The sequence below is a fragment of the Molossus molossus genome, unplaced genomic scaffold (assembly GCF_014108415.1).
Source record: "Molossus molossus isolate mMolMol1 unplaced genomic scaffold, mMolMol1.p scaffold_m16_p_17, whole genome shotgun sequence".
NCBI lineage: Eukaryota > Metazoa > Chordata > Mammalia > Chiroptera > Molossidae > Molossus > Molossus molossus.
The window spans coordinates 20,662,134-20,687,176 of record NW_023425352.1 but is presented as its reverse complement, the minus strand read 5'-3'; the positions used below and the strand labels follow the sequence as shown (position 1 = coordinate 20,687,176).

Genomic DNA, 25,043 nt, shown 5'->3' with positions numbered 1-25,043 from the left:
GCAGGAATTAAAAAACACTTAAGGGGGGGGGGGGGCCAGATGGCCCAGCCAGTGTGGCTCAGTGGTTGAACATCAATCAACCCATACACCAAGAGGTCACCGGTTCGATTCCCAGCCAGGGTTGTGGGCCAAGTCCCCAGTGGGGGGCATGCAGGAGGCAGCCAATTGATGTTCTCTCTCATCCATGTTTCTACCTCTCTCTCTCCCTCTCCCTTCCTCTCTCTCTAAAGTCAATAAAGAAAATAAAATCTAGGGAAAAAAAACAAACAGGTGTACACATGCTCATGGTGTGCATACACACGCACACGTACTCATGTGCACATGCACCAGGTCTTCTGGGGAACTGACACTTTATCCCCCTCATTAAAGTGAACAGCTCCCTTCTGGAAGCTTCCATACCACTTGTATCTCCACAGAGCACTCATTTCATCCTGCTTAGCCAGCTCATGTGGGTGTCTCTCTTAGCCTGTAGTTCTACAAGGGAAGAAGGGAATCTTGATATCAGTACCCCATCCAGTCCTACTCAAGCCCTAAATTCCTGGCAGAGGCTAATTTAATCTGCCAAGCAATAGGGAGCCATTGATGGTTTTTGAGCATGAAAGCGCCTGAACTAAAGCAGTACCACAAGGAAGTTACTCTGTGTGGTCTGCCAGGTCCATTGGGAGCTGGACTGACTACAAGGGAGGAGCCCCTTAGGAAGCTCCAGAATGAAGCCTGAGCCAGAGCGGTGGCGAAAGGAGTGACAGGGTGGGAAAGGGTTTCCCAGCTGACCACAGCAGCAGTGAGTTCCACTCCACAGCAACAACCACACCCCTGTCCCTGCTCCACTCTCCCTGACGTACACTGACCTCCGCTGAGCTATGGAGCAGATACGCTCCACTCCCAGGGGGGCTCTCTACCCAGCAAAACCCCAGATTCCCTTACCTGTCAATGTCACTTCAATAACTTACCCTATAAGCACTGTAGTCCAAGTTCCCAAAGATATATATGGATGTTTGGGGCAACACTGTGTGCAGTGGCAAAACAAAGGAAACAAGTAAATGTTAACCCAGCACAGCGATAACCCTGTGGATTTGCTTGGCTCCCTGCTCATCTGGATTAGGACGTGACATGGTGCGGTAGTCACAGGTGTGTCAGAGTCTGCCACAGCCACGGACACCGGACACATCATATCACCTCCCTGAGCCTCAGTTTCCTGATAGTTGTTTAAATTTATAATTCTTTACTCTGTACTCCTGAACTGCCTTGAAGGTGTGGTGATAAATTTCCAAGTGGTGTGAGACCGTCTCAGATGGGATTTTGTTACTTGCAGCTGAACGCCTAACAGATGGCCCAGTTTTGCACTGGGCCAGCTCCAGCTAAAGAAATAAATGCAGTCTGACTCCACACAGAGAGAACTTGGCGACTTCCCCATGAACTGCCCCCAAGAGAGAAGTCCCATGACCCTGTGTCTCCAGGGAAGAGAGCCTGACCAGGAACCCAGCAACTTTCACCAGAAATTGGTAAGGGGTTCGGGGAGTTAGTCAACATTAAAAAACAAATAAAGATAGTTTTTCTTTCTCTCCCATCCCCTCCCGGAAGGAGAGTCCCTGGGGCACAGATCAGTAAAGGCTTTGCACAGTTTCCATCCTTCCCACACTGCTCACCAGGCCAGGGGAAGTAATGGGAATAAACTGTAGACAAGTTCAACATTTTCCTAAAAGACCAGCCTCAGCCAGCTTCTAGGCGGCAGGGCAGGGGAGAAAATCCACTAATATTGTTTCTATCCAGTCACCAACTCTGTGAGTCTGTGCTACTCTTATTCTCCCCATTTTCCAGATAAGGAAACTGAGGCTCAGGGAGGTGATATGATCTGTCCAGTGTCCGTGGCTGTGGCAGACTCTGACACGCCGGTAACTACCGCACCATGTCACATCCTAATCCAGATGAGCAGGGAGCCAAGCAAATCCACAAGGGTTATCACTGTACTGGGTTAACATCCAATATTAATAGTATCAAGGCTGGGAGTTTACTAGAGGACAGCTGTTCAAAAGTCCTGCTGCTCAGGCTGACTTGCAGGAGTCTGCCTACTTCCCAGGGTTCATTCCCCATGGCTGATGTTTGGGACATATGGACAGGGCAGAGGTCAACCTTTAAGGTTCTGGGGGCGCAGGGAGGAACTGTCTGCTCTGGAGAAGCCGAAGTCACCAAGCTGGCGTGGGTACCAGAGAGTCCTCTCCCAGAAACTCTGGGAACCAAAGGATTCCTGAGCCCCATGAGTAAATCCCAAGTGCCCCACGCAGAGTCACATCTGAGACGGCAGCTTCCGTGGGATTTCCCACTCCCTGACACCCAATCCCATGACCCTGCTGTCTCTGTCAACCAAGAACTCACAGTGATGAAATGTCTACGCTGTCTCTATTCCTTCCAGGGATCCAGACTGGAAAGGCCTGTTTCTCTCCTCATCTCCTTCTTAGAGGCTAAATCACTTACCAGATAACACTGAGATCTGCACTGCCCATCCCCGCATACCTGGACATACCCTTTCCACGGTAAGGAGCAGAAGGGAGGCTGACGTTTGCTCTTGGGGGATTAAAACGAGGCATAGGGTTCCTTGCCCAATTAAAATATCTACAGCATCCTCTCCTTGAGGCCCAGGGGATGAACTCAAGGACTTCTCCAGCTTTCTCCGAGCCCCTCCTCGATTCTTCCCTTGCTTTCCTGCAGTCCCTCCTGCATCTTCACCCCACTCTGGGTCACAACTTCCTCCTGGAATCAGGTCCTCCGGGCTCGCCTACACCAACCTGGGTCACGCAGCCCAGCCTCACAGCCGCCCTGCTCCTGCACCTCCTCCGAGGCCTCCACTGAAGCTGCTTCTAGAGCAAGTGCCCTTTCTGCAGGGGCAAAGCCACGGGAGAACCCCACCTAAGCTCACCCTACATGGGTCAAGGAAGCAGGAGAGGGCGGGAGTTAGCAGGCTGGTCAAACCCAGTGCTGCCGCTTCTCAGTTGTCACCATGAGTGAGTGAGTGGCCTAACCTTTCTGATTCCCAGTTTCCTTACCTATAAGGAGGGAAAAACAATCCGTTGTGAGAATAAATTGAGGACTGACACAGAAGAGGTACTGGGGGAAAATTTACAAATAGTTATGGTAAGTATATGTTAGAATGTATTAGACTATTGGATACTAAAATCTAAGTATTCTTGGACCCCCTGGTCTGACCATAAAGACCTCTCAAGGGTAAAAGATGACAGACAATGATCCAACAGTTTGCACCCCCCCCACATACACACTCACATCTCCAAACACGCCACCCACACACAACATACCCCACCCAAACACACATTCACAAACGCCACACCCCAACACCCGCTTACACACATCCCCAGATACACATGCATTCCACACTCACACACACACCTCAGATCCAAACACACCACACAAACAAACCTGCCTCCAAACTCTCTCTCTCTCTCTCTCTCTCTCTCTCCTTCTCCTTTCCTCCCTTTATTTTCTTAAAGATGTTTTTGCTATCTATAAGGATACCCAGTCTTGCCACAATTGCCAACATTGTCACAAGAAGCTGTAAGGTTAATAATGTCCAACTCCCTGCCAATTAGCCTGATTACAGCAGATACAACTGGCCAGATACAGACAGGATGTTATGACCAAGTGTCTAGGTCAGATGTCTCCTTGCACCTGAGCACAGCCGCCAGCAGCCCCAAGCCTCCTTTTCCTCAGACATTCCCAGCCTGACCTGTGACAGACACAGATACTCGATTTCTGTTTATCTCTAAGTCTCCTGTTTGTTTCTTTCTCTCCTGGGGCAAGCCTATATAAGGTCAGATTCCCACGTTGCCATGTTAGCATTGCCGGCCTCCTCTCTGATGAGCCCCTAGAAGCCAGTGTACTTATCAAGCATTCTTCAGCCCTGTCTACTCTGACTCAATCTGGAAACTGCCCCTCCTTGCCTAAAACGACCTCCACCAAACAAGGCTCTTTTCCGACTCCCCTATTACAAGAGCCCCGCAGACCCTGAGATGGGGCTTGGGGTACAGGCTGTTTACTAAGGAGCTGATTCCAGGTGAGGAAGTATAGAAAGTCAGACCAGGAAAGGACAAAAGCTGGTAAAGAATGTGTTAATGGGCAGGTTACCTCTATGAATATCTGGGGCTCCGTCCTGCTGGGGATCTATCCACTGAGGTTCTGGCTGCAACTCACCTCAGAATCCTCCCACTAGAGAGTGGGTGTCTGGGACACAATTCTTCTCCCCCGCTTTTTGAGGGCAACTCCCTGGGAGGACAACTCACCCACCTCTTCCCCTGGCCTTCCGCAGGTGCACGTGCTGGGCAGACCAAGCTCCCATAGTGCCTTGAGGCTGAAGAAAACCCTCACACAGAGAGATGAGGTGGGGAGCGGGGTGAGGAAGGGAAAGATTTGGGGGGGGGTGTCAGCAGGCTGGAAACCGCTGTTGGTAGATTCAGGTCAGCCCTGATATGGGGCAGAGCATCAACAGTGTGATTAGAGAAGTCATGTTCCTCTCCAAGCCTTTCCTCATCTGTGAATCAGGCAGGACACCCACATCCCTTCCTGGAGGGTCCCTCAGAGGCGGAGATAACATCTGCAAGGTGCTTGGCGAGCTGGGACACTGCAGATACCAGCAGAAGGCACTGGCACGTCTGGAAGGGCAGCCCCGCTGCAGTCAACACCAGCGGCTGCTCACCAGGGGAGAAAACAGCGCAGTGGAAAGCGTGCCATTCCAGGCTCCCAGCCAGAAGTTAGTCTGGAGCCCACCGACCATCCTCCTGGTCCCCTTGCCAAGCCTCACGGCTGCTGAAATGACCACTATGAAGGAGAGTGACCGCTGGATGCTTTATGCTGTCTCGAGTTCTCAGTGACCTGACATGGAAGTCATGGGCACAGGCAGCTGAGGAAACTGAGTTACTTCCTCAGCTAGGAAACAGTGGAGTCATCGTGCCGGAATAGTTATACCCCCTTCTTCTGGAACACGCCATGAGCTCCGTCCAAGACGCCTCTGTCACGAACACCAAAGAGCACCAAGTGGTGAGAGGGCCCCTGAGGGGTTCTAAATATACATCCCTCAGGCCCAGGGCGCTGCTGACTCCACCTGCTGTGCCGGCTCAGATGACAACAGAAACACTAGCACAGACTCTGCCCCAGGCATTGCTGTAAGTGTTTTTATCATCATTGTCTCAGGTAATCTTCCCAGCAACCCTATGACGAAAGGTACTGTTGTTATCCACATTTTATAAAGATCAAGTGATTTGCTCAAGGTCACTTAGCAATAAATGGTAGAGCCGATATTTTCATTAAGGCTTTCTGGTTCCAGGGCCCTTGCTCTAAACTGCTTTGCTACAGTCCCCTGCAAAGTGCTGGTTCCATTCTCTTCACTATCAGAAGGCCACATCCCCAGATGTTGGGAACAGAACTGCCACCGACCTCTTTCCATGACAAGAATTGACAAAGGCAGCATGGAGGGGAGGAGACAGCATGCTCAACCACCTCTCTTAAAGGGCCAGGCTCCCGGGGAGACAGGGCAAATGCTCTGTCCTGAGGGAGCATCTCTCTACTGGGGGCGGGAGCAGAGATGCCAACGATGGCACCTGGCACTGTGGTCCAACACAATTAGGGTGAAATGTTTTTAGAATGATGACTTTTCTTTTCTTTTTTTTTTTTTTTCTTTATTGATTTTAGATAAAGTGGAAGGGAGAAAGAGATAGAAACATCGATGAGAGAGAACATCGATTGGCCGCCTCCTGCATGCCCCATACTGGGGATTTGGCCCACAACCTGGGCATGTGCCCTGACCAGGAACTGAACCGGCAACCTCTGAGCTACATCGGCCGGGCTTCTTTTTTTTTTAATCCTCACGGGAGAATATTTTTCTATTTATCATCAGATAGAGTAGGAGGGAGGGAGAAAGAGGGAGAGAGAAACATCGATGTGAGAGAGACACATAGACTGGTTGCCTCCCACATGACCTGACTAGGGCTGGGGACTGAACTGCAACCGAGGCACGTGCCCTTGACCAGAATCGAATCTGAGACTCTTTGATCTACGGGCCAGTGCTCCAACCACGGAGCCAAACTAGCCAGGGCTAGAATGATGAGTTTTCGGTCTAGATGTTCTTATGGGGGTTCCAGTACAATCTTTCCTAAAGGGAGGTAAATGCAAAGAAAAGTCAAAGATAATTCGGGTTTCCCAGAGTGTAAAGCCAGGGACAAGTCGAAGCGAGCTGGCCCACAGGAGGTTGTGGAGATCTTATGGAAGGACACCTTGGGGCTCACAGATCAGCAGAGACAACTGGTTGACCCTCCAGGGGGATCTGCCCACCAGCTGAAGGCAGTCCCGGCCGCAGGCAGACACAGTCTTCTTTCCATTATTACATCACAGGAACCACGGCCAAGGGAAACATAAATCCAGCTCTCCTCTTTTGTGCCTCCAATCTGCTTTATAACCATTTCTACCACCACCCCAGCCCCTCAAGTGGAAGTTCTGATCACAGGCTAGAAACAAAGCCAAGCAAATTTGCTCAGCCACACAGACCCAAAAGTCAGGTTAGGGGAAGAGTAACCCTGCCATCTCTCAGATATGCTCCTGTTAATGATTCTCTACTTTATCTGCCAAGGGGCACACACACTGTTGCATTCATTACGCACGCTCTCTGTGCCTGGCCTTGTCCCCGCTTAATCATCGACACCAGCCTGGGAGACGCGCTTTTATCATCCCTGCTGTAGGGATGAGAAAACTGGGGTGTGAAGACCTTCAGCACCTCCCCCAAGGTCACGAAGCTCCTTCGTGGCAAAGCTAGGGTTCAAATCAGGCAGTCTGGTTTCAATGACTCCACTCTAGCTCCACCATGGCACTGGTCTTAATCCTCAGGACATACTGTGATATAGATACCGTTACCTGATTTTACCCAGAAGGAAACTGAGGCTCAGAGTTAAGCTGCCTGCCCATGGTGGCAGAGCCAGGATGTCGAACTTTGGAGCCTGAGGTTTGTGACCACCATGAGGACCTGCAGGGCAGAAGGGTATAGTGCCAGCGGCTGGTCAACAGGCCAGTGCTGCCTGGAAGTGGTCATGCCTGCTGGCCATCAAGCAGGCTCTGTGGGGCAAAGCCAAAGGGCCCCCAATGCCTCATGCCATTAAACCCAAATGGGGCAGGGCAAGCCTGTGCCAAGGGCTATTGACAGGCTGGCAGCAGACAGAGACTATGTAGCCAACAGCTGCTGTTTACTTTGGGGTGCAGGAACAGGGGAAGGACTGGTTAGCACCCACTTCATTCCGGCAATAAACTGAACAAGGCAGGGTAGAGAAGATACCCCCTTCCAGCTAAAGTAACAGCATGGCCACCTGCTGGGCTTTGCTGAGAGGTGAATGGTCTAGGTGTCAAAAACATTTTGCCAGACACTCTAATCTGGCCCCTACCAACAAACACTGTTCCCCACCCTGCCCCCTCCCCAACCCAAAGTGCTGGACTTGTAAATGGCCTAGGAAGACAATCAACACAGCAAACCACCCCCTGCGGTGTCAGGTTCCAGGAACAAATGGCTTTTCCTGCCAAAGGAACAAAGAAGGGCTGCTCCTGTCTGCCACCCGAGGCTTTGGTTCCCTGCCTCTGATATTCGCTAACTCCACACGTGGTGGACCCCTAATGACAAGGGTCCTGTACATAATAAGGTCTACAGGCAGCCAACCTGTGCTATGGCAAGGCTGGTTGGCAGGATTCCCTGGAAGACAAGGAAGTAAGAAGTTTCCTGAAGGACTCTGGAGACCCACTGCCTGGCTCTGACCCCCTCCTCCTAGCTTACAACTTTTGGTGCATGGGTTGATGCTCAGCCACGGAGCCACACCAGCTGGGCCTAGCTCACAACTTTTGATAAATTAACTTCTCTGTGTCTCCATTTTCCCATCAGTAAAGACCATAACAGTGCTTTTCTCATAGGGTTATTTTAAGGATTAAATGAAGAAAAGTGCTCAGAAGAGCGGCTAGCACATAATTAGTGCTGTTATTATTATCATCATCATCATCACCACTACCATCACTTAGCCTGGAACGTTCCTTCTCACTGTGAACACTGGAAGACGGTTTTCCTGGATTTAACACGTAGAGTTAATCTCTCAGGCTAGCCCATTATGTGGTAGAGACATCCGGTCCTTGGTGCTATAACGCCATCTACTCAACGTCTGAGAAAGGTTGTGGTGGACTGGCCTGAGAACCTTAACCCCATTGACAATAGCCTATCTATAGGAATATATATTTTGAGCTTCAAAAAGCCAATTTCTACAACTCTAAGTTAAAAGCTGTAGTCCTTTAGAAAAAATAAGAATGAGATAGGAGGAAGGGGCTTGAACAGAATAAAGCCTTCATTCATGGTTTTATTCCATTGATCTAGGGCCCAGGTGATCCAGACCTTCTGCTAGTATGGGGGTGGGAGGGTTACAGATGAAAAGATGTGGTGGCTGCCACCTTTGCAGAAGCTCACCATCCTCTGGCTCCCAGATGGAGGACGGGCTTTCAGGGAGGTCCTTGCACACAGCAGGTATGAAACTAATGTTTACTTAGTGACATTTCCTAATATGCACTCCGCCTTTGGGGTCCTGGAGTTGCTATCCATGATGCTGCTGAGAGGCTGCATTTCCTGCATTTAGGGAGTCAGGGTCAAACCCCAAGCACAGTCCCCAGAATAACCTCTCCAGCAGTGCTCTGGCCAGTTTCTACCTTCAGCAAGTCAAGAGGAGACCTCGCTGCTGTGCCGAGCACCCTGCTCAGAGCTGGGAGAGAGACAAGGCCCAGCTTGACCCCTTTGCCTGCCTGACCTCATCGCCCACTGTCTCCTGTTGCTCATCCCACGAGGCCATACCAAGTTACTTGCTTTTCCCTAGAAGGCCAGACACTGCCCTACCTCAGGGCCTTAGCACTTGCTGTTCCCTCCCCCTCAATCACTTTTGCTCCAAATATCTGCATGTCTCACTCCCTCAGATCTCACTCAAAAGTCACTATACTGTGGGCTGTCCCTGGCCACACTCTATAAAATGGAGTGGCAACTCTCACCACTACCACTGTTCCCTATCTCTGTAACCCTGCTTAGTCTTCTCTACAGCATTAACCCCATCTAACACACTATATATATGCATTTTTTTATAATATTTTTTCTTTATTGATTTTAGAGAGGAAGGGAGAGAGACAGACAGACAGGAACATTGATGAGAGAGAACATCAACTGGCCGCCTCCTGCATGCCCCCCACTGGGGACTGGGCCTATAACCAGGGCATGTGCCCTGACCGGGAATCGAACTGGCGACCTCTTCGGCGGTCAACCACTAGGCCACACTGGCCAGGCTAACACACTATATATTTTATCTATTTTGTTTGTTTGTTTATTGTTTCCCTTCCCCTACCAGAATGTAAGCACCAAAAGGGCAGAGTTTTTTTTTATCTGCCCTGTTGTATTCCCAGTGCTTGGCACACAGTAAACATTCACATGTTGATTGATTTAATTAATTAATATGAACAAGTATCAGATCAAGGTCCCTCAAGGACATCAACCAGGCACACTAAATGCAGGCTTGCCAAAAGCTAACCAACCCAATTTTTTTTAATTGACTTGAGAGAGAGAAAGAGAGGGAGGGAGGGGAAAGGAAGGAGAGAGAGAGATTGCCTTGTTGTTCCACTTAGTTATGTATTCATTGGTTGATTCTTGAATGTGCCCTGACCAGGAATCGAACCCACACCTTTGGTGTATTGGGACAATGCTCTAACCAATTGAGCTATCTGGCTAGGGCTCCCAATGCCATTCTTGTGTTACATGAGAGGTAAAAATAACAAACATAGCCCTCACTAGGTGGCTCAGTTGATTGGAGCATTGTCCTGTATACCAAAGGGTTGTGTGCTCAATTCCTGGTCATGGCACATACCCAAGTTGTAGGTTCGATCCCTGGTTTGGGTGCATGTGGGAGGGAGCCAATCAATATTTCTCTCTCACATCAATGTTTCTTTCTCTCTCTCCCTCTCTCTCTCTTTCTCTCAAGTCAATTAGAAAAATATATCCTTGGGTGAGGATAAAAAAAAATACAGTGATACCTCGGTTCTCGAACGCCTCGGATTTCGACCAAATCGGTATTCGACCAGGAGATTCGAGAAACTTTTGTCTTGGAATCCGAACAAATATTTGGAACTCGAACTTCCGAGATGAGCCGAGCTGAATGGCGTTCATCCGGCCCAGCGCGCCTTGCTTGCGGCATCAGTGTGAGTGCAGAGAGAGAGTCACGCTTTGTGGAGAGAGTCACGCTTTACACTGAATTTAACCCTTAGACATACTGTACACTTTTATTTCTTGTTGAAACCGAGCTGAATGGCGTTCATCCGGCCCAGCGCGCCTTGCTTGCGGCATCAGTGTGAGTGCAGAGAGAGAGTCACGCTTTGTGGAGAGAGTCACGCTTTACACTGAATTTAACCCTTAGACATACTGTACACTTTTATTTCTTGTTGAGACTTATGTTTTTCTACGTATTATATACAAATTAGGCCAGTAAATAGGCATTTTCTGGGGCTTGGAACGAATTAATCCAGTTTCCATTATTTCCTATTGGGTTTCATTGCTTCGGTTCTCGAACAATTTGGTTCTCGACCGTCCTCCTGGAACGAATTATGTTCGAGAACCGAGGTATCACTGTAATAATAATAAACATAAAAATTCACAACAGGAAATATGTAAGATAAGAAATCTGGAAGCTTCCAAAAGGTAGTCAAACCGTAAAGGATGGCCATGATAATAATGGTTAACAACAGCTGACATTTATTGAACGGCTGTCATGTGCCAAGCACTATCTAGGGTAACAACTGTATGGGTTAGGTAATATTATAATTATTCCTATTTTACAGATTAGAAAACTGAGGCCCATGGAAGTCAAGAAATTTGACCAAGTGAAACAAGCCGGTATGAGGCTTCAGAGCCCGAGCCCCTGTAGCAGAGGCCGTGGTTCCCTGCCCTCATCCTCTAGCCCTCAACCTCCAGCTTCTGGCCCTGAGGCCTCTCCGGGGCTTACTCCAGTTGCCAGGGCCTAGTTTAGCCTGAACAATCAGCAGGCTGAAAATGCCCTTTAATTAACCTCCCCACCCTATTCCCAACCACAATGCCATGCTAGTTACCAGCCCCACGGACAGGATGTAGAGCCCCCAGCAGCCAGAGCTTCTGAAGCGCCAGGCCCTCAAAAGCGGCTCTAGACAAGAATTCAAGGGGAATCAAAACTCGAATCCCAAAATAGAGGCCAGGCCTTGCCAGGGGTCCATTCTCTGTAAGAGAGGTTTGTTATCTTATCACCACCACCAGCTCCAACCACATCACATGTTCATGAGGGGGCTTGGAGGAAAGGTCAGAGTAGGCAGATGAGCCAGGGGTTAATCCAGACCCTTGAAGTTTTATCTGGAAACCCACATGATGCACTCCCCAGCCCCCCAGCCTCTCTGGAAGCTTTCGGAGATAAGGTCGTCTATAGAGCCCCAGATGCGCAGCCTTCCAAGGGAGGGCCCACTGCACACACCCCCTCTGGGTCCACACCCTTTCTTAAGCCCAGAGCGGTGCTCTCAGCATTCCACACCCCTGCAGAGCCACAAACCAGGGCGAGACCCCGTGGGTGCCCTCAGCAGAGGAAGAGGTGCAGCCACGGAGGCCAGAGTCTGACGGAGTAGAAAGAGTAGAAAGGTACAGCTAGTCTGACAAGTGTGGATGCTTCCTGCTGGAAGCAGGGAAGAAAGAGAAGCCCAATCTTGGCACGTGGTGGGAAAATCCATCAGATCTCTGGGGAGCACAGCGGAACCATCAGAAGCTTTGTTGCTGCAGAGATCTGTGTTCAAATCCTGACTCTCGCCATTGACTACCATGTGACAGGGGGCAAGATGCTGCGCCTCTCTGAGCCTTGGTCTCCTTGTCTGCAAAATGGGACAAGGGGCTATGGTTGCTGTGGGGATTATAAGAGACAGTGGACAAGAAGCCCTAGCCCAGTGCCTGCACCTACAAGGGGCTCCACTCACACATTCTGACTCACCTCCCGCTGCCCCTGCCTGGGAGCAGCCAGTCCAGCAATCATGGGGAGAATGAGGCTGCTTTTCTCCTGTTGCCAACGAGTGATGACTATAGTAAATAATTAATCCCAGCTTGAAACCCAAGTTCAGACATTGTTCTACTGTAGACCTTAACTCGGTGAGAGTAGGATCCGTTCACCAATCCACTGAGGCTCAGCGCACTAGAAAACCCTGGGCAGCCACCTCTGGAACCCCTGTCCTCACTGACAAGTGACTGTGTCCCTTCCGGGTGCTAGGCACGGTGCTGAGAGCTCAGGGGATCAATCCCAGCCCGGAGAGCAGGATTCGGGAAAGAGTTTCTCGCTCGGAGCCCCACTGCCAGCACCATGCCAGGCCAGCCAGGCCTCCCCCTCTGTTGTTACAAAGAAATTCTCCCACACAGGCAAGTCCCTTAAAATAGCCCTTTGGGTCCGGGCCATCAGGAAACGGAATGAAGCTGGGTCGGGAAGGGGCCTACCATGAAAGAGTTTACAAAGCAGCCACTTCAAACGACTGGGACAATCCCTTCACACTCAGAACCCTTAGGTGGCCTAAGGCAGCAAGGCAGGCTTTCTCAACAAAGAACATTACTCTGCAGGAGGACACGCCAGGCAGGCAGAAGCACCCACTACCCCAGAGCAGACCTGGAGAGGGACCAAGTGTATGAGGTACGGAGACAGTGTGAAGCAGGCACAAGCTGGGGGGCAGGGGCCAAACACCCTGGCTTTGTACTTGACTAACAATGCACCCTAACCTTTCTGAACCTCAGCCTCCACATGAGTGAAACGGGGTTGAAATGCATCCCTTCGGGGCTGTGCGGAGATCAGCCATTACAAGTAAAGGACCTGGCTGTCGAGGCACGAGACAGGAAAGCAGTATGTGGTGGTGTATGATGACGGTGCTCATGGAGGACGGGTCAGAGTCTCCTTTATTACCTTGAGTGAGAAGATTCCTGGAAAAACCCAACAAACAAACAAAGAACAGCAAGGGCTCTCTCCCGGGGACCACACAGTTGATGGGTAAAAGTACACCAGCCACACCCACAAAATCCTGTATCCCACCTGTTTTATGGCACCTGGTACCCTACCAGCAATGGGTGGCACCCCCACCTCTTACTCCTTGGAGCTGCCGTCAGCTCTGATAAGAGAGATCAATTGCTGCCCGTTCTGATGTTGCCATCCAGAGGGAAGCTGGAGGGCCCCAAACATTCCACTGCATCATTTATGCTGCACCGACACACACAGAGGAAGGGATTCTACCCCCACCCCACCATGCACCTCCACCCAGGCTTGGGGAGGGTGGCTTCCTCGCCAGCCAAAGGGAAATGACAGCAAAGGGCCAGAGAAAGCAGCTGAGTGGAGGGGCAGAAAGCAACAGCTGTTTCCCCTTTGCTAACTCAGCCGGCTGGATGTCACTTCCTCCCTTCAAGTAATAGCAGAGTGAGAAGGGCCTGGAAATAGCTCTATCTCTTCCCATTCACAAAAATGATAGGCTTGGAAAGAAGCTGAGTGTTACTCCCAAGGTGGTTTTCTAGAGCCCCTTCACGGAAGGCCTAAAGTGATCCCGACAGAGGGGCTTCCCAGTGTGTGTGTGTGTGGGGGGGGGGGGGGTGCGCAGGAATAGCTTGTTTATTTGTTTGTTTGTTTGTTTATTGTTAATCCTCACCTGAAGATATTTTCCCATTGAGTTTTTTAGATAGAGTGTAAGGGAGGGAGGAAGAGAGAGAAACATTGATGTGAGAGAGACACATGGATCAGTTGCCTCCTACACAACCCTGACCAGGCTAGGGATTGAACCTGCAACCCAGGTACGTGCCCTTGACCAGGAATACCTCCTTTTTTTAAAGCAATTTCTTCCCCAAATGCTTAAGAAACGAGACTGAAGCCTGGCCAGGTGGCTCAGTTGGCTGGAGCATCGTTCCATACACCACATAGTTGTGGATTTTATTGTCGATCAGGGTGCATACCTAGGTTGTGGGTTTGATCCCCTGTGGGGGTGCGTACAGGAGGCAAATGAGCAATGTTTCTCTGTCTCTCTGGAAAACCAATTTAAAAACAAAAACAAAAAATATATCCTCGAGTGAGGATTTAAAAAATTGTAAAAAGGAAAAAGAAACCAAATTGAGGGACCTAGGAACCCTACACACAGCTATTTTCTCTGGGCTCAGCACTTTCCAAAACATCTTTCACACCCACCCTCCCCTCTGCAAAGCAGGCCAGAAAGGAAGCCATCAGCCCACTTTCCAGATGGGCAAAAGGAGATCTAGACGGGGAAGGTGACGTGTGGAAGGTTTCACGGGTTGACAAGCCAGCCAGCCAGGCCTCAGGTGGAATTTCCTTGGGGTCCAGTCTTCCAAGGTGTATCAAATAATTGAAGGGGCTGTGAGGTCTCTGTGGGGACAGGGCAGGCCCCTCTCTACAAACAGTTTATTGGTTGCCTGGTGTTTGGCAATTCAGTTAAGCTCTGTGGGCCTCCGTGTCCTGGCCTGTGGGTTGTGGATGCCAGCAGTAAATACATGCTTTGGGGGCAGTGCTGAGTAGTCCCATAAAACTCTTAGCATGGAGAAAGCATTCAGAAATGTTAGCTGGGTTTTGTTTTGTTTTGTTTTAAGAGAGAGGAAAAAGGGAGGGAGGAGAAAGGGAGAAAGGGAGAGAGAGATTGATTTGTTGTTCCACTTATTTATACATCCATTGGTCGATTCTTGTATGTGCCCTGACTGGGGATTGAACCCACAACCTTGGAATATTGGGACGATTCTCTAACCAACTGAGCTATCTGGCCAGGGCAACTGCTATTATTTTTATCAATCCGTTTTCCCTAAAGAATCAGGCTTAGTGCAACATCTAGGAGTGTAGTGGAGGTTAAATACATGAAGATGTAGCTGAGCATTGTATTTAAAAGTAAAATAAGTTCAGAGAGATGCTGAAGGAGAAGGCCACATCAGCAGGACTGTTTCAGGTAACACTGAGACTTCAAAGACATCCTGGGCCCCTCAGAAAGCTATTTAGTATCACCCCCAGGCCCTACAAGGATTGGGGTCTCCCCTCTCTTGCCCTTGGGGTGCTGCAGCGGCCAGCCGTATCTGGGAATGTGGATGGAAAGTACTCCACTGTGACATTCTGTGGCTGCATTAAGCCCTGCCAGCCAGGTCCCTACACTGCTGAGGCCCAAAGCAGCACGCCCCACTCCTTACTGCTCCTCCTCCTCCACTCTCCCTCCGCAAGAGGGGTGCAATCAACTTTTATGAGGCAGCCTGACCCCTCAGAAGAACTATAAACAGAGAGGGCCTCGGCTCTGGCTGCCAACTAGAGCTCCCAGTGCAGAAAAGGTTCCAGTCCTTGTCTAGCTCTTCCAGCCACGGCTGCAGGAACAACCCTAGAGCCAGCTCTGGAGCCTACCAAGAGGACCCCATCGTGACCATCAGCTCCCCTTCCCCCATAATCCTTGGGAGAACAAGAATGTTCAGAGGTGCCTACACAAAAAGCTGAATGCCCTCAATTCATATGAGGCTCTCAGAAGCTGGCCGGACCTTTCCCTCATCCTTCTCCCCCACAAGGGTCCTGCCCACACTTCGTGTGTCCCACCTCCAGCACCTTACCCTTACTTGGAATGCCCTCCCTCTTTTTCTCTCCTAAATCCCACTCTTGCCACCCACACCCTAATTACTACTCAAGGCCCATCATGAAGGCTTCCTTCTCCAGCCAGTCTTCCCTGAAACTCCAGTGCACAGAGAGCTCTCCCTCCTCCGAACGTGATAATTATCATGGCAAATACCTATGTTGTGTTTAATGCGTGCCCGGTACTGGTCTAACTCATCACATTTATTAATTCATTTAATCTTCACCACAACGCTATGAGCAAGGTCCTATTTTTCCCTCACTTTTTGTTTTTGTTTTTTTTTTACAGATAAGGAAACTGAGGCACGGAGACAATAGTAACTTGCACTGGGTCCCATGGCAACGAACAGTGGAGCCAGGATCCCAGGGGTACCAGAGCCCAGGTGCTCCTACCACACAGACTCCCAGCATGCCATCTCAGGCGGTGCGCCTGGACTCCTCGGTTATCTCCAGGCCCCTCTCACTGACCACCTCTACCAGGGAAGAAAGCGACAAGTCCACAGACATGGGTGTCAGAGACCAGAGTGAGGGTCCCAGCTTTGCCACTGAATTACTCTGAGTGAGAGTCACATAAACTCTCTGGGCCTCAATTTCCACATCAATAAAATGGGGATAAAAAGCCCTATCTACCTCACATGGTTGTTATGAAGTTCCAATAAGATCCCCTCTAAAAGGTGTCTTCTGGCCCTGGCCAGTTTGGCTCAGCGGTTAGAGCGTTGGCCTGCGGTCCGGAGAGACCCGGGTTCGGTTCCCGCTAAGGGCATGTACCTCGGTTGCAGTTTGTCCCCGGCCCTGGTTTGTCGTGTGGGTGGCAGCCACTCGATGTGTCCCTTTCACGTCGATGTTTCTCTCTCTCTTCCTCTCTCTCTCCCTTCCACTCTATCTGTCCAAAAAATGGAAAAATGTCCTCGGGTGAGGATAAAAAATAAAAAAAATAAATAAAAGGTGTCTTCTGCCCTAGCTGGTTTGGCTTAGTGGTTGGAGCATCGGCCTGCGGACCAGAGAGTCCCGGGTTCAGTTCCCGCTAGGGGCACGTACCAAAACTAAATAAGTAAGTAAGTAAGTAAATAAATAAATAAATGGTGTCTTCTGTACTTCCTGGCATGTAGTAGGTGCACATATGTTAGTTCTCCTCGCTGGAGTCTACTCAGCACCTTTGCTGATGTGGTCATTTGCCTGGAGGTTCAGGGGCATGAGAGGGGCCTTCTGGTTGCTCACCCTCCCCACCCTCTTGTCCTCCTGTCCAGGCCCCTGACCTCTCCATTCACCTGCCTTCCTATGACTGACTCCACTACAGGTAGCAGCTGTGAGAAATCCCACGTCACTCTGGGAATCCACCTCTTGAAAGGCTAGCCACCCGACTGGATGCTTCCATTATTTTTGGCAATTGCCACAGCAGAATAAACCTCTGGCCCTGGCTCAGAACCTATTTCCAAAGCCAGAATCTCCACCTCATTTCCCACACACACCCCTTGCCCTTCCTGTTCCCTGGATCCCTGTCCTAATCCATTATCCCTTTCCTGGATTCTCAGAACTCAAGAAGAGTAAGTGTAACTACCGTATGTATAATGCTATTATTTGTTTCATCTTGTTTAATTAAGAGGCAAAAGAGAACGAAGTTGCCTATTAGACGTTTCCTGGCCAAAAATACTCTTGGTCGGTGACTCAGGCTGAGGAAATTAGAACGCAATTTCCAAGGGATTGCTGTGCAAACCCCAAGTCAGAAGTCCTAACAACGCTCCTCTAATTCAGAGCCTCCGCTGTCCATTAACTCACGCTGGCCCCAGAACATCTCCTTGGAAAATGCAGCAGCTGGCACTTATATTTCTGGAGCTGGATCCAGTCTCCTATGACATCAAACAGATTTATTTTTCCCTTCCCTTCCCCTTTGCCTGCCACCACACACAGCGATTCCAATCCTGATTCGCACCCCCCACCCCACCCCAAACCCTCACTCAGCTCTAAAAAGGGCTATGATAAATGGCTGGTTGTGCTCCCTGTTCCAACGGCCGTGAAGGATGTGGTTGGTTGTTCCATAAGCAGGGAGCCTTGTCAGACCTGTGAATCACTCCTAGGTCATTTCCCTCCTTGGAGAAGGAGAAGAAACTGTTCTCGTGTGTGTGACAGAGAGAAAGAGAAAGCAGGAAGTGTGCTAACCCATGTGTGGCACTGACCTTGGGGCTAGGATCCTATGTAACCTTGCCCTTTCCTGGGGTACCTCTCTACCCCTTTCTCCCAACCCAGGCTCCTTCCCTACTCCTCCCCAACTTACCAGGAAGCCATCCAGGTCTGAACAGCTGCTCCTAGCTGATGTGTCTCTCTTGTATGTTGGGTGTTTTCCACGGGGCATGTAGCCCAATTTCCCATCAAACTATAAACAGCTGGGCCTTCTTTTTTGCCTCAGTCTTTCCTTTTTCTCTCAGCCTCACCTGTCAGGTCCTAAATGTGCTTCAGTGTTTTGGTGATCAGAAACACCAGGTGGAAACTAGTGTATGCCGAGTGCTCATCACAGGGGCCAGGCACCAAGAGGAAGCTTTACCCCAAGTCATCCCAGGTCAGTTTCTCCAAGGCTCAGTAAGGTTACAAGTGAGAAACCGAAGCCCAGAGCGGCTGGCCCAGGTTGTGCAGCTAGGAAAAGCCAGAGGTGGGATTCAAACCCCGATCTGCCCAACACCACTCCTTCCCTGATGGCATGGCCCTGAGAAGACCCGCTCTCTCCATGCCACAGCTGCACACCCTTCCCCCCGTGGGGCTCGATCCCCATCGAAGGGTTAGAGAAAAACCGAAGGGCTACGAAATGAACAGGTCTGGGGCCAATTCCTAAAAACGTAGCTCCCAGGACCAAGACAAAAACCTATTCTGATCGAAAACCATGGAAGTATATATTTATTTCCACAGGGTCAATCCTTCACTTATCACCTCAAGTATCACTGGGGACCAGATAGCACCCTGGATTTGCTCCACTCCCCCTGCCTCACAGTGACCTCCCTCCGTGGCACGAGGTGAATGTCCCACCAGGGAGGCGGTCCTCAAACACTAGCCTGCATTGCTCTCTCACTGCTGTGCAGGCTTGAGGCTGGTCACCTCAACCAGACTCTAGATGAGAAGGGCCCCCTTTGGGGGGTGAACTGACCTGAGTTTACCCAAATCTGCCTTAACTAAGTAGGAGACCCTGAGCCATCTCTAACTTCTCCAGGACTCAGTGAACCCATCTGTATAAAGGCATCAGAGAACCAACATCATGTTAGGGGACCGTCAATGAATGATAGGGATCACGTGAAATCACGCATGTTAAGAGTTTGGCACCATCGATGGTAAATGCTAACACTGGCTCTTATTTGCATTCCCTAGAGTCCTGTAGAGGATCAGAACATTCATGACTGGAGTTTGTCTGAATTAAACAATCAGGAAAGGAAATAGCAGGGAAAGCACAACGCCTCCCACATCCAGACAAATAAGTTCTTGTTTGTTTTAGATAAACAAGCTTCTCTCCACCACCATGACTTGACATACACGTGAGTGCAAAGAATACTGTGGCCCTAAACCCATATCCAGTTTGCACCTAGCATCATCAGGGTAATTTTAAACACAAGCGGTCTGGGGCCAGAGCCAGTTTATCTAAGGTCTTCCCCAGTAAGGGCAGCTCATATAAGCTAAGAGAGGAGCCCAACTCCATGCCAAGGGGCCTGGCCTAAGCAGCATCTGCCCACCCTCCCCAAACGCCACCCCGAGCAGGGGCTTGGCAGAGAGGAAGGAAGCCAGAGGCTGACAGCACCATCTAAACGATGGAGGCCACATGCCCACCTTTCATAAATAGACCCAAAGCACAAGACCCTCGGTGTCCAGGCAGCTTCCCCTCATCACAGGGAAGAGCACGCCCTTTGCTGGATGTCCTGAAAGAACCTCTGCGTTGTGTTCCCAGCGTTCTGGAATCAGCAGAGCCCCTCCTGCTTGGGCCCTAAGCCTCTCATCAGCTCCCTCAAGCTAATGTGCACATCCCATAAAACCTCTCTGCTCCGCAATTTGCCAAAATACAAACTCAGAATTCACCATCAGTGGAGGAGAGGTGGGAAGAAGACATGCTTCTCCAGTGCAGAGGCTTCAAGAATATATGCAGCCCTGGCCGGTTTGGCTCAGTGGTTAGAGCGTCGGCCTGCGGTCCAGAGAGACCCGGGTTCGGTTCCCGCTAAGGGCGCATAGCTCGGTTGCAGTTTGTCCCCGGCCCCGGTTGGTCTTGCGGATGGCAGCCACTCAATGTGTCCCTTTCACGTCGATGTTTCTCTCTCTCTTCCTCTCTCTCCCTCCCATTCTATCTGAACAAAAAATGGAAAAATGTCCTTGGGTGAGGATAAAAAAAAAAGAATATATGCAGCTTGGGCAGTGTGTCCTGTCAGCTACCCACACTGGACTGCCTTGCCCAGAACACTTTACCTTGTGGTGTGTGGAGTCCACCGTGCAAGGGCCAACAGAGAAGGAAATCCTAAGCTTCAGAGGCACATCCCCCCACCCCAACCTACTCCTCCTGCTGTTGTGGGCCCCACCTACACTATTACTGGGCCCTCTCCTTAAACACTATGCATTTATACCCTAAATGTGTTAGGAACCTCTCTTTTTTATTTTTTTATCCTCACCTGAGAACATTTTTGCATTTATCTTCAGGTAGAGCAGGAGGGAGAGAGGGAGGAAGAGAGAGAAACATCGATGTGAGAGAGACAGAGTGGCTGCCACCCACACGACCCCAACCAGGCCGGGGACAAACTGCAACCAAGGTACGTGCCCTTAGCGGGAACCGAACACGGGACTCTCCAGTCTGCAGGCTGACGCTCTAACCGCTGAGCCAAACTGGCCAGGACAGGAACCTCTTTCTATCACCAGGTATTTGTCTTCCTGGTCAGCCTCAGCTAGATGTAGGATACGTCAATGAACAAAACCCACACCATAGGGAAAAGGCCAGTGGGACCTAGGTGCAGTGACTAGCTGTGTTGCAAGTGACTTGACCCCATCTGGTTCTCAGTGTCCTCATTTATAAAATTATGGGCTTGAGCCTGATGAGTCCTGGGGTCCCTGCCAGCTCCACAATTTCACACATGTAACACTTTGTCCTTCAACTGTTTTCCACAGTGTTAGTTCATGGCTCTATATGACCCCATCTGTTCAGTGACATCATTCCGTGCCCCAAACATGTCGATTTTTACAATGGAAGCAGAGATGTCCTGGGAAACATTTTGTCTGTAAAAAGGGAGGAAATAATCATTTCAAGGAATTTGGACAAGGCTTCTTTTGTATTTTTCACATAAAACAAGTTATTATCCATCTTAAAACCCAAAATCTTTCTTCCTTTTTGCCAGACCATTAATAGCTGCTTTTCAAAAGTGCTTTCTTAGTCAGATTCTCACCAAAAATAAGCTACCATTTAATGACTGCTTGTTATATGCCAGGAACTGGGCTAAGTGCTCTGCATGGATGATCTCATTTAATTCTCCCAACAACCCTATGAAGTAGGTACTATTATTATCCTCACTTTAAAAATGAGAAAACTGAGGCCCACAGAAGTTAAGTAACTTGCCCAACATTACTCAGAGCCCCAGCATATAACACCTCTCAACACTCTGCAGTGGGTCCCTGGTTGCTTTAGCAACACTCGTGGCCTGTTGCCAATATGGACTTCATTTGTCAGATTGGTAAGATTTGATGTTTTACCTAAAATCCAGAGCTGGAAAAGCATTGCCTGGGTCTCACAGTAGAGAGTGCCATCTGTTGAAAGCAGGGCCAACCTTAACTGAGGACTAGAAAAAAGAACTCCTGAAACTTAGCCTGCAACACTTGAGATAAAAACGTTAGGGAGGCTGACAGTAAGTGCTGGGATGTGCAAATGGACATCTGTCCCAGGAACAGGATAACCACCTGGTGACCCAAGTCCTCCAAAAAAAGAGCTTTCTTGAAAAGCAGGGGAAGTTACTTGCTGAACCTAATAAAACAACTCTATGACCATATCAAGGAATGTCCCTCATGGGCACCCACCTTTCTTTCTAGTCAGTAACCAGCCCCTGTGGTTTACCTCTTCCCCAGCACGAGCCCAGCCACATTTGCTCCTATAAGAAACCCAAAGTTCGGAGCTACTTGTGATAAAGGCAGTAAAAGTCCCCCGAGGCTGACATTAGCATAAACCCCAGTTCCCTTCCAACGGGGAAATAAAAGGCATTTCAGAGATCAATGTGCAGTCTAGGGCAGCAACCAACAGCCTGTTTTAATTGTTAAAATTAATGCTTTGAGCAGTCTAAATGCTCCTTTAAGTGCCTAATTTGAAAATAAGATGCAGTCCTTCTGCTTTGGATGTCCGGCGGCCTGTCTCCACTCTCTCAAGCACAGGGGCGCAGGCTGCGCGGTGGGGCGTCCTTAGGTGTCAAGGACGCCGAGCTTACTTCCCCAGGTGTGAAGGACGGGAAGACAGGCCTGGCTGAGATGAAAGGAGGCTGTGCCACGCAGACTCCGAGGCCGGCGCAATCAAGCCTGGCCCGTCTCATTAAGCTTGAGGGGGCCAGGGGGAGGGGCAGCCGTCCCTCGGAGACCACAGCCAACATTTGCCTCCTCGTGTCTGGAGATGGAGCATCACTTCGGAGGAAATGAACCCGGCGAAGGGTCACGTCCAGCGGAGGGATAAAAGGAAAAGCCACAATTCTCCTCACGCCGACAGACACAATGACTTTAGGAGGGAAATCAAAGCTCAGGGCGGAGGTTGGAGGTGGGCCTGGGGGCGCGGCGCTTCCCCTGCCCCCAGCCCCCAGCCCCCAGCCCCAGGCCGGGGGAGGTGGCGACCAGGGCGAACGCGGGAGGCGCGCGCGAGGCTTCCTTCCCCAAGGCCAGCCTCGGAAAGCACCCCGGTCTGCGTGCGCGGGGGCGGCCCGAACCCCCGGGGAGGGTCGGGAAGATGCTCTCCCAGCAGAGCTCGTCCGCGAGGGCTTGACGAACGTCCCCCCACCGCCCATCGACGCTCGGGCGGGCAGATGACTTCACCGCTGCAACAGACGAGGCAGCCACTTGCCAATTCCAAAGCCAAAAAAAGAAAACGCGGGGCTGGGGGAGGCAGCGAGTGGAGGACGGCTAGAAAAGGCTTCCCGACGATCACAGCCCTGCAAAGAAGCCACAGCGACGGCTGCCTGGGGGCACTGAGCTCCGAGACTTACCGGGGAGGCGCGAGGGGCCACGCGGGGGTCCCCGGCCAGCCCCCCGCACAGTCGTTTGGGCTGTACTCACATAGTGTTTGGAGGGGTTCCTCCGCTTCTCCACGTCCACCACGGTGGCATCTTGCACGCAGTAGGCGAGCATCTTCCCCTACAAAGCGAGTGGCGCCCCCCGGCGGCGTCACCTTCTCATCCCGGCCGGGCTGCGGCTCCTTCTCCTGCTTCCCGGGTCCCTGGGGCCACCCGCCACTTCTGCCCGGCCCGCAGCTGCCTGGGTTCCGGGCGCCCACAGGTACAGTCCCGGGGCGGGGACGGTCCCGGAGGGCACGCGGGCTCCGTGCGCCCCGGCGGCTCCCCTTGGGCCTGCCGCGCGCCCCTTCCCTCCCGCGCCGCCGCCGCTCTACGGCTCGCCCTCCCGCTCTCTCCGCCGCCCGGTGGGTCCGGCGGGAACTGGCGGAGCAGAGGAGGGGTGGGGGTGTGTCCCGCCGGCGAGGGGACGGGGCGGGGACCCCGGAGCCTGCTGTCAGCGCGCTGGGGAGGGGCAGGCGGCGCCCCTTCGCCCTGCTCCGGCTCCGGGGGGCTCGGCGCAGGCGGAGGCTGTGGGCGCAGGAGGCGGAGGCAGGGCCCCGCAGGCAAGGAAGGGAGGGGAGGGGAGGGGAGGGGAGAGAGGAGAGGGGAAGCGCGCGGGGAGGGGCTCCAGGCCCGGGGGAGGGGCTCGGAGCGGCGGGGAAGGGGCTGCAGCCCAGCCGGAGAGGCCCGGGCGGCCCAGCGCCCCCCCACCGAGCCGAGAGCGCAGTCTGCGGCCTGGCGCGGCCCCGGGCTACTTCGCGGGGCCCGGAAACCCTGGGTGGCTTCCGAGGGGGCCGGGTGAAGCCAGCGCGCCCCCACCTTGGCTCTCGGACTGGGAGCGAATTCGTGTCTTTTTGTCCCCACCTCTACTTGCCCCTCTCACTCCTGTCCCCAGATCTCTTTAATAAAAAGTAGTTTATTACCCTGCTTTACTGCCCAGCCCCCACCCCCACCCCTACCCTCCCAGAAAGAGATGGGAATGGAGTAAGGAGCTAGCGTTAAACCCTTTGAGACTGAGCCTCTTTTGATAAACCACCTGCCCCCCTGCGGTTCACAAAGGATGAATTCTCCCCGGAAAAGTGATCGATCCGCTGCCTAAGTCTCCCATCGATCTGGGCCTCTGTAACTAACCTGTGACATCATTTACCAGTGCGGTTACAAGACTCTGCATAACACCACTGCCTTAAGCCCTGGGCTCCCCTGGGACCCTCCTCCGGGGCTGGAGAGGAGGGAAGGGAGGGAGCACACAATAGTGGGAAAACTAACTGGGTGGGGGCCTGCTCATCACTGGCCCCAGGCTCTGGCTCTCTCACCACCTCTCCCTCTTGCATGGAAAACTGATTTTCCAAGCCACTTGTTTGTCCCTGTAGAGCACAATTACTATTTAATTCAATTTACCCCCCTTCCCATTTATTTCAACATTTTCCCATTCTCCTTTCAAATATATTTAAAGAGGTAGTGTTTTCCATGAATCTTATTTCTTCACAATCACAATAAGCTTTGTGACTATGGACCAAGGTGAAACATCTGAAATGGGGCTGAAGAGTTTTATGACCTTATTGTATTAATATTTTCTTCTCTGCACTGTCAGAACCCATTTACCACCCTAAGACTTTATTCACACATTTGCTTGGTACAGAGTACTCCACTAGTCTTCCAACCTTCTTGGGGAAGGATGCTAGAACACCAAGTGATGCCACTATCTAAATTTTTGACCTTGAGTAAATATTTAGAGTCACCTTAATGTTCTCATTTGTAAAATGTAGGTGCTGAACTAGGTGATCTTTTAAGATTCCTTCCTGCATACACTCCAAGCTCTTAGCAGTAGTTACTCCTATGGAGACATTTAGAGTTCTTTGTTTTTTTCTACTTAGCATGTATAGATTTTGACATTTTAAAAAATAAGTTTTGCCCTGGCCAGTTTGCTCAGTGGTTAGAGCATCGGCCCACGGACCAGAGAGTCCCGGGTTTGGTTCCCACTAAGGGCATGTACTTCGGTTGCAGTTTGTCCCCGCCCCTGTTGGGGTCATGTGGGTGGCAGCCAGTTGATGTGTCTCTCACATCAATGTCTCTCTCTCTCCCCCCCCCCCCTCCCTTTCTCTCTCCTGCT

At 51.1% G+C, this 25,043-nt stretch overlaps 1 protein-coding gene across 4 annotated transcripts in view; it reads right to left on the bottom strand.

Moving 5' to 3' along the window:
* The window catches only part of SH3PXD2A (SH3 and PX domains 2A), a 249,334-nt gene that overhangs the window by 200,200 nt on the left and 24,091 nt on the right, over nucleotides 1-25,043 (bottom strand). The window contains exon 2 of one of the 4 annotated variants that reach the window (XM_036264873.1): nucleotides 22,938-23,015. The exons of 2 other annotated variants lie outside the window; for them this stretch is intronic. In XM_036264873.1, the coding sequence (XP_036120766.1) occupies nucleotides 22,938-23,009 (72 nt within the window). In that variant the 5' untranslated portion in view covers nucleotides 23,010-23,015. Of the gene's footprint in view, nucleotides 1-22,937; nucleotides 23,095-25,043 lie in introns of those variants that run through there. One more of the 4 variants, XM_036264872.1, reaches the window with a different exon arrangement.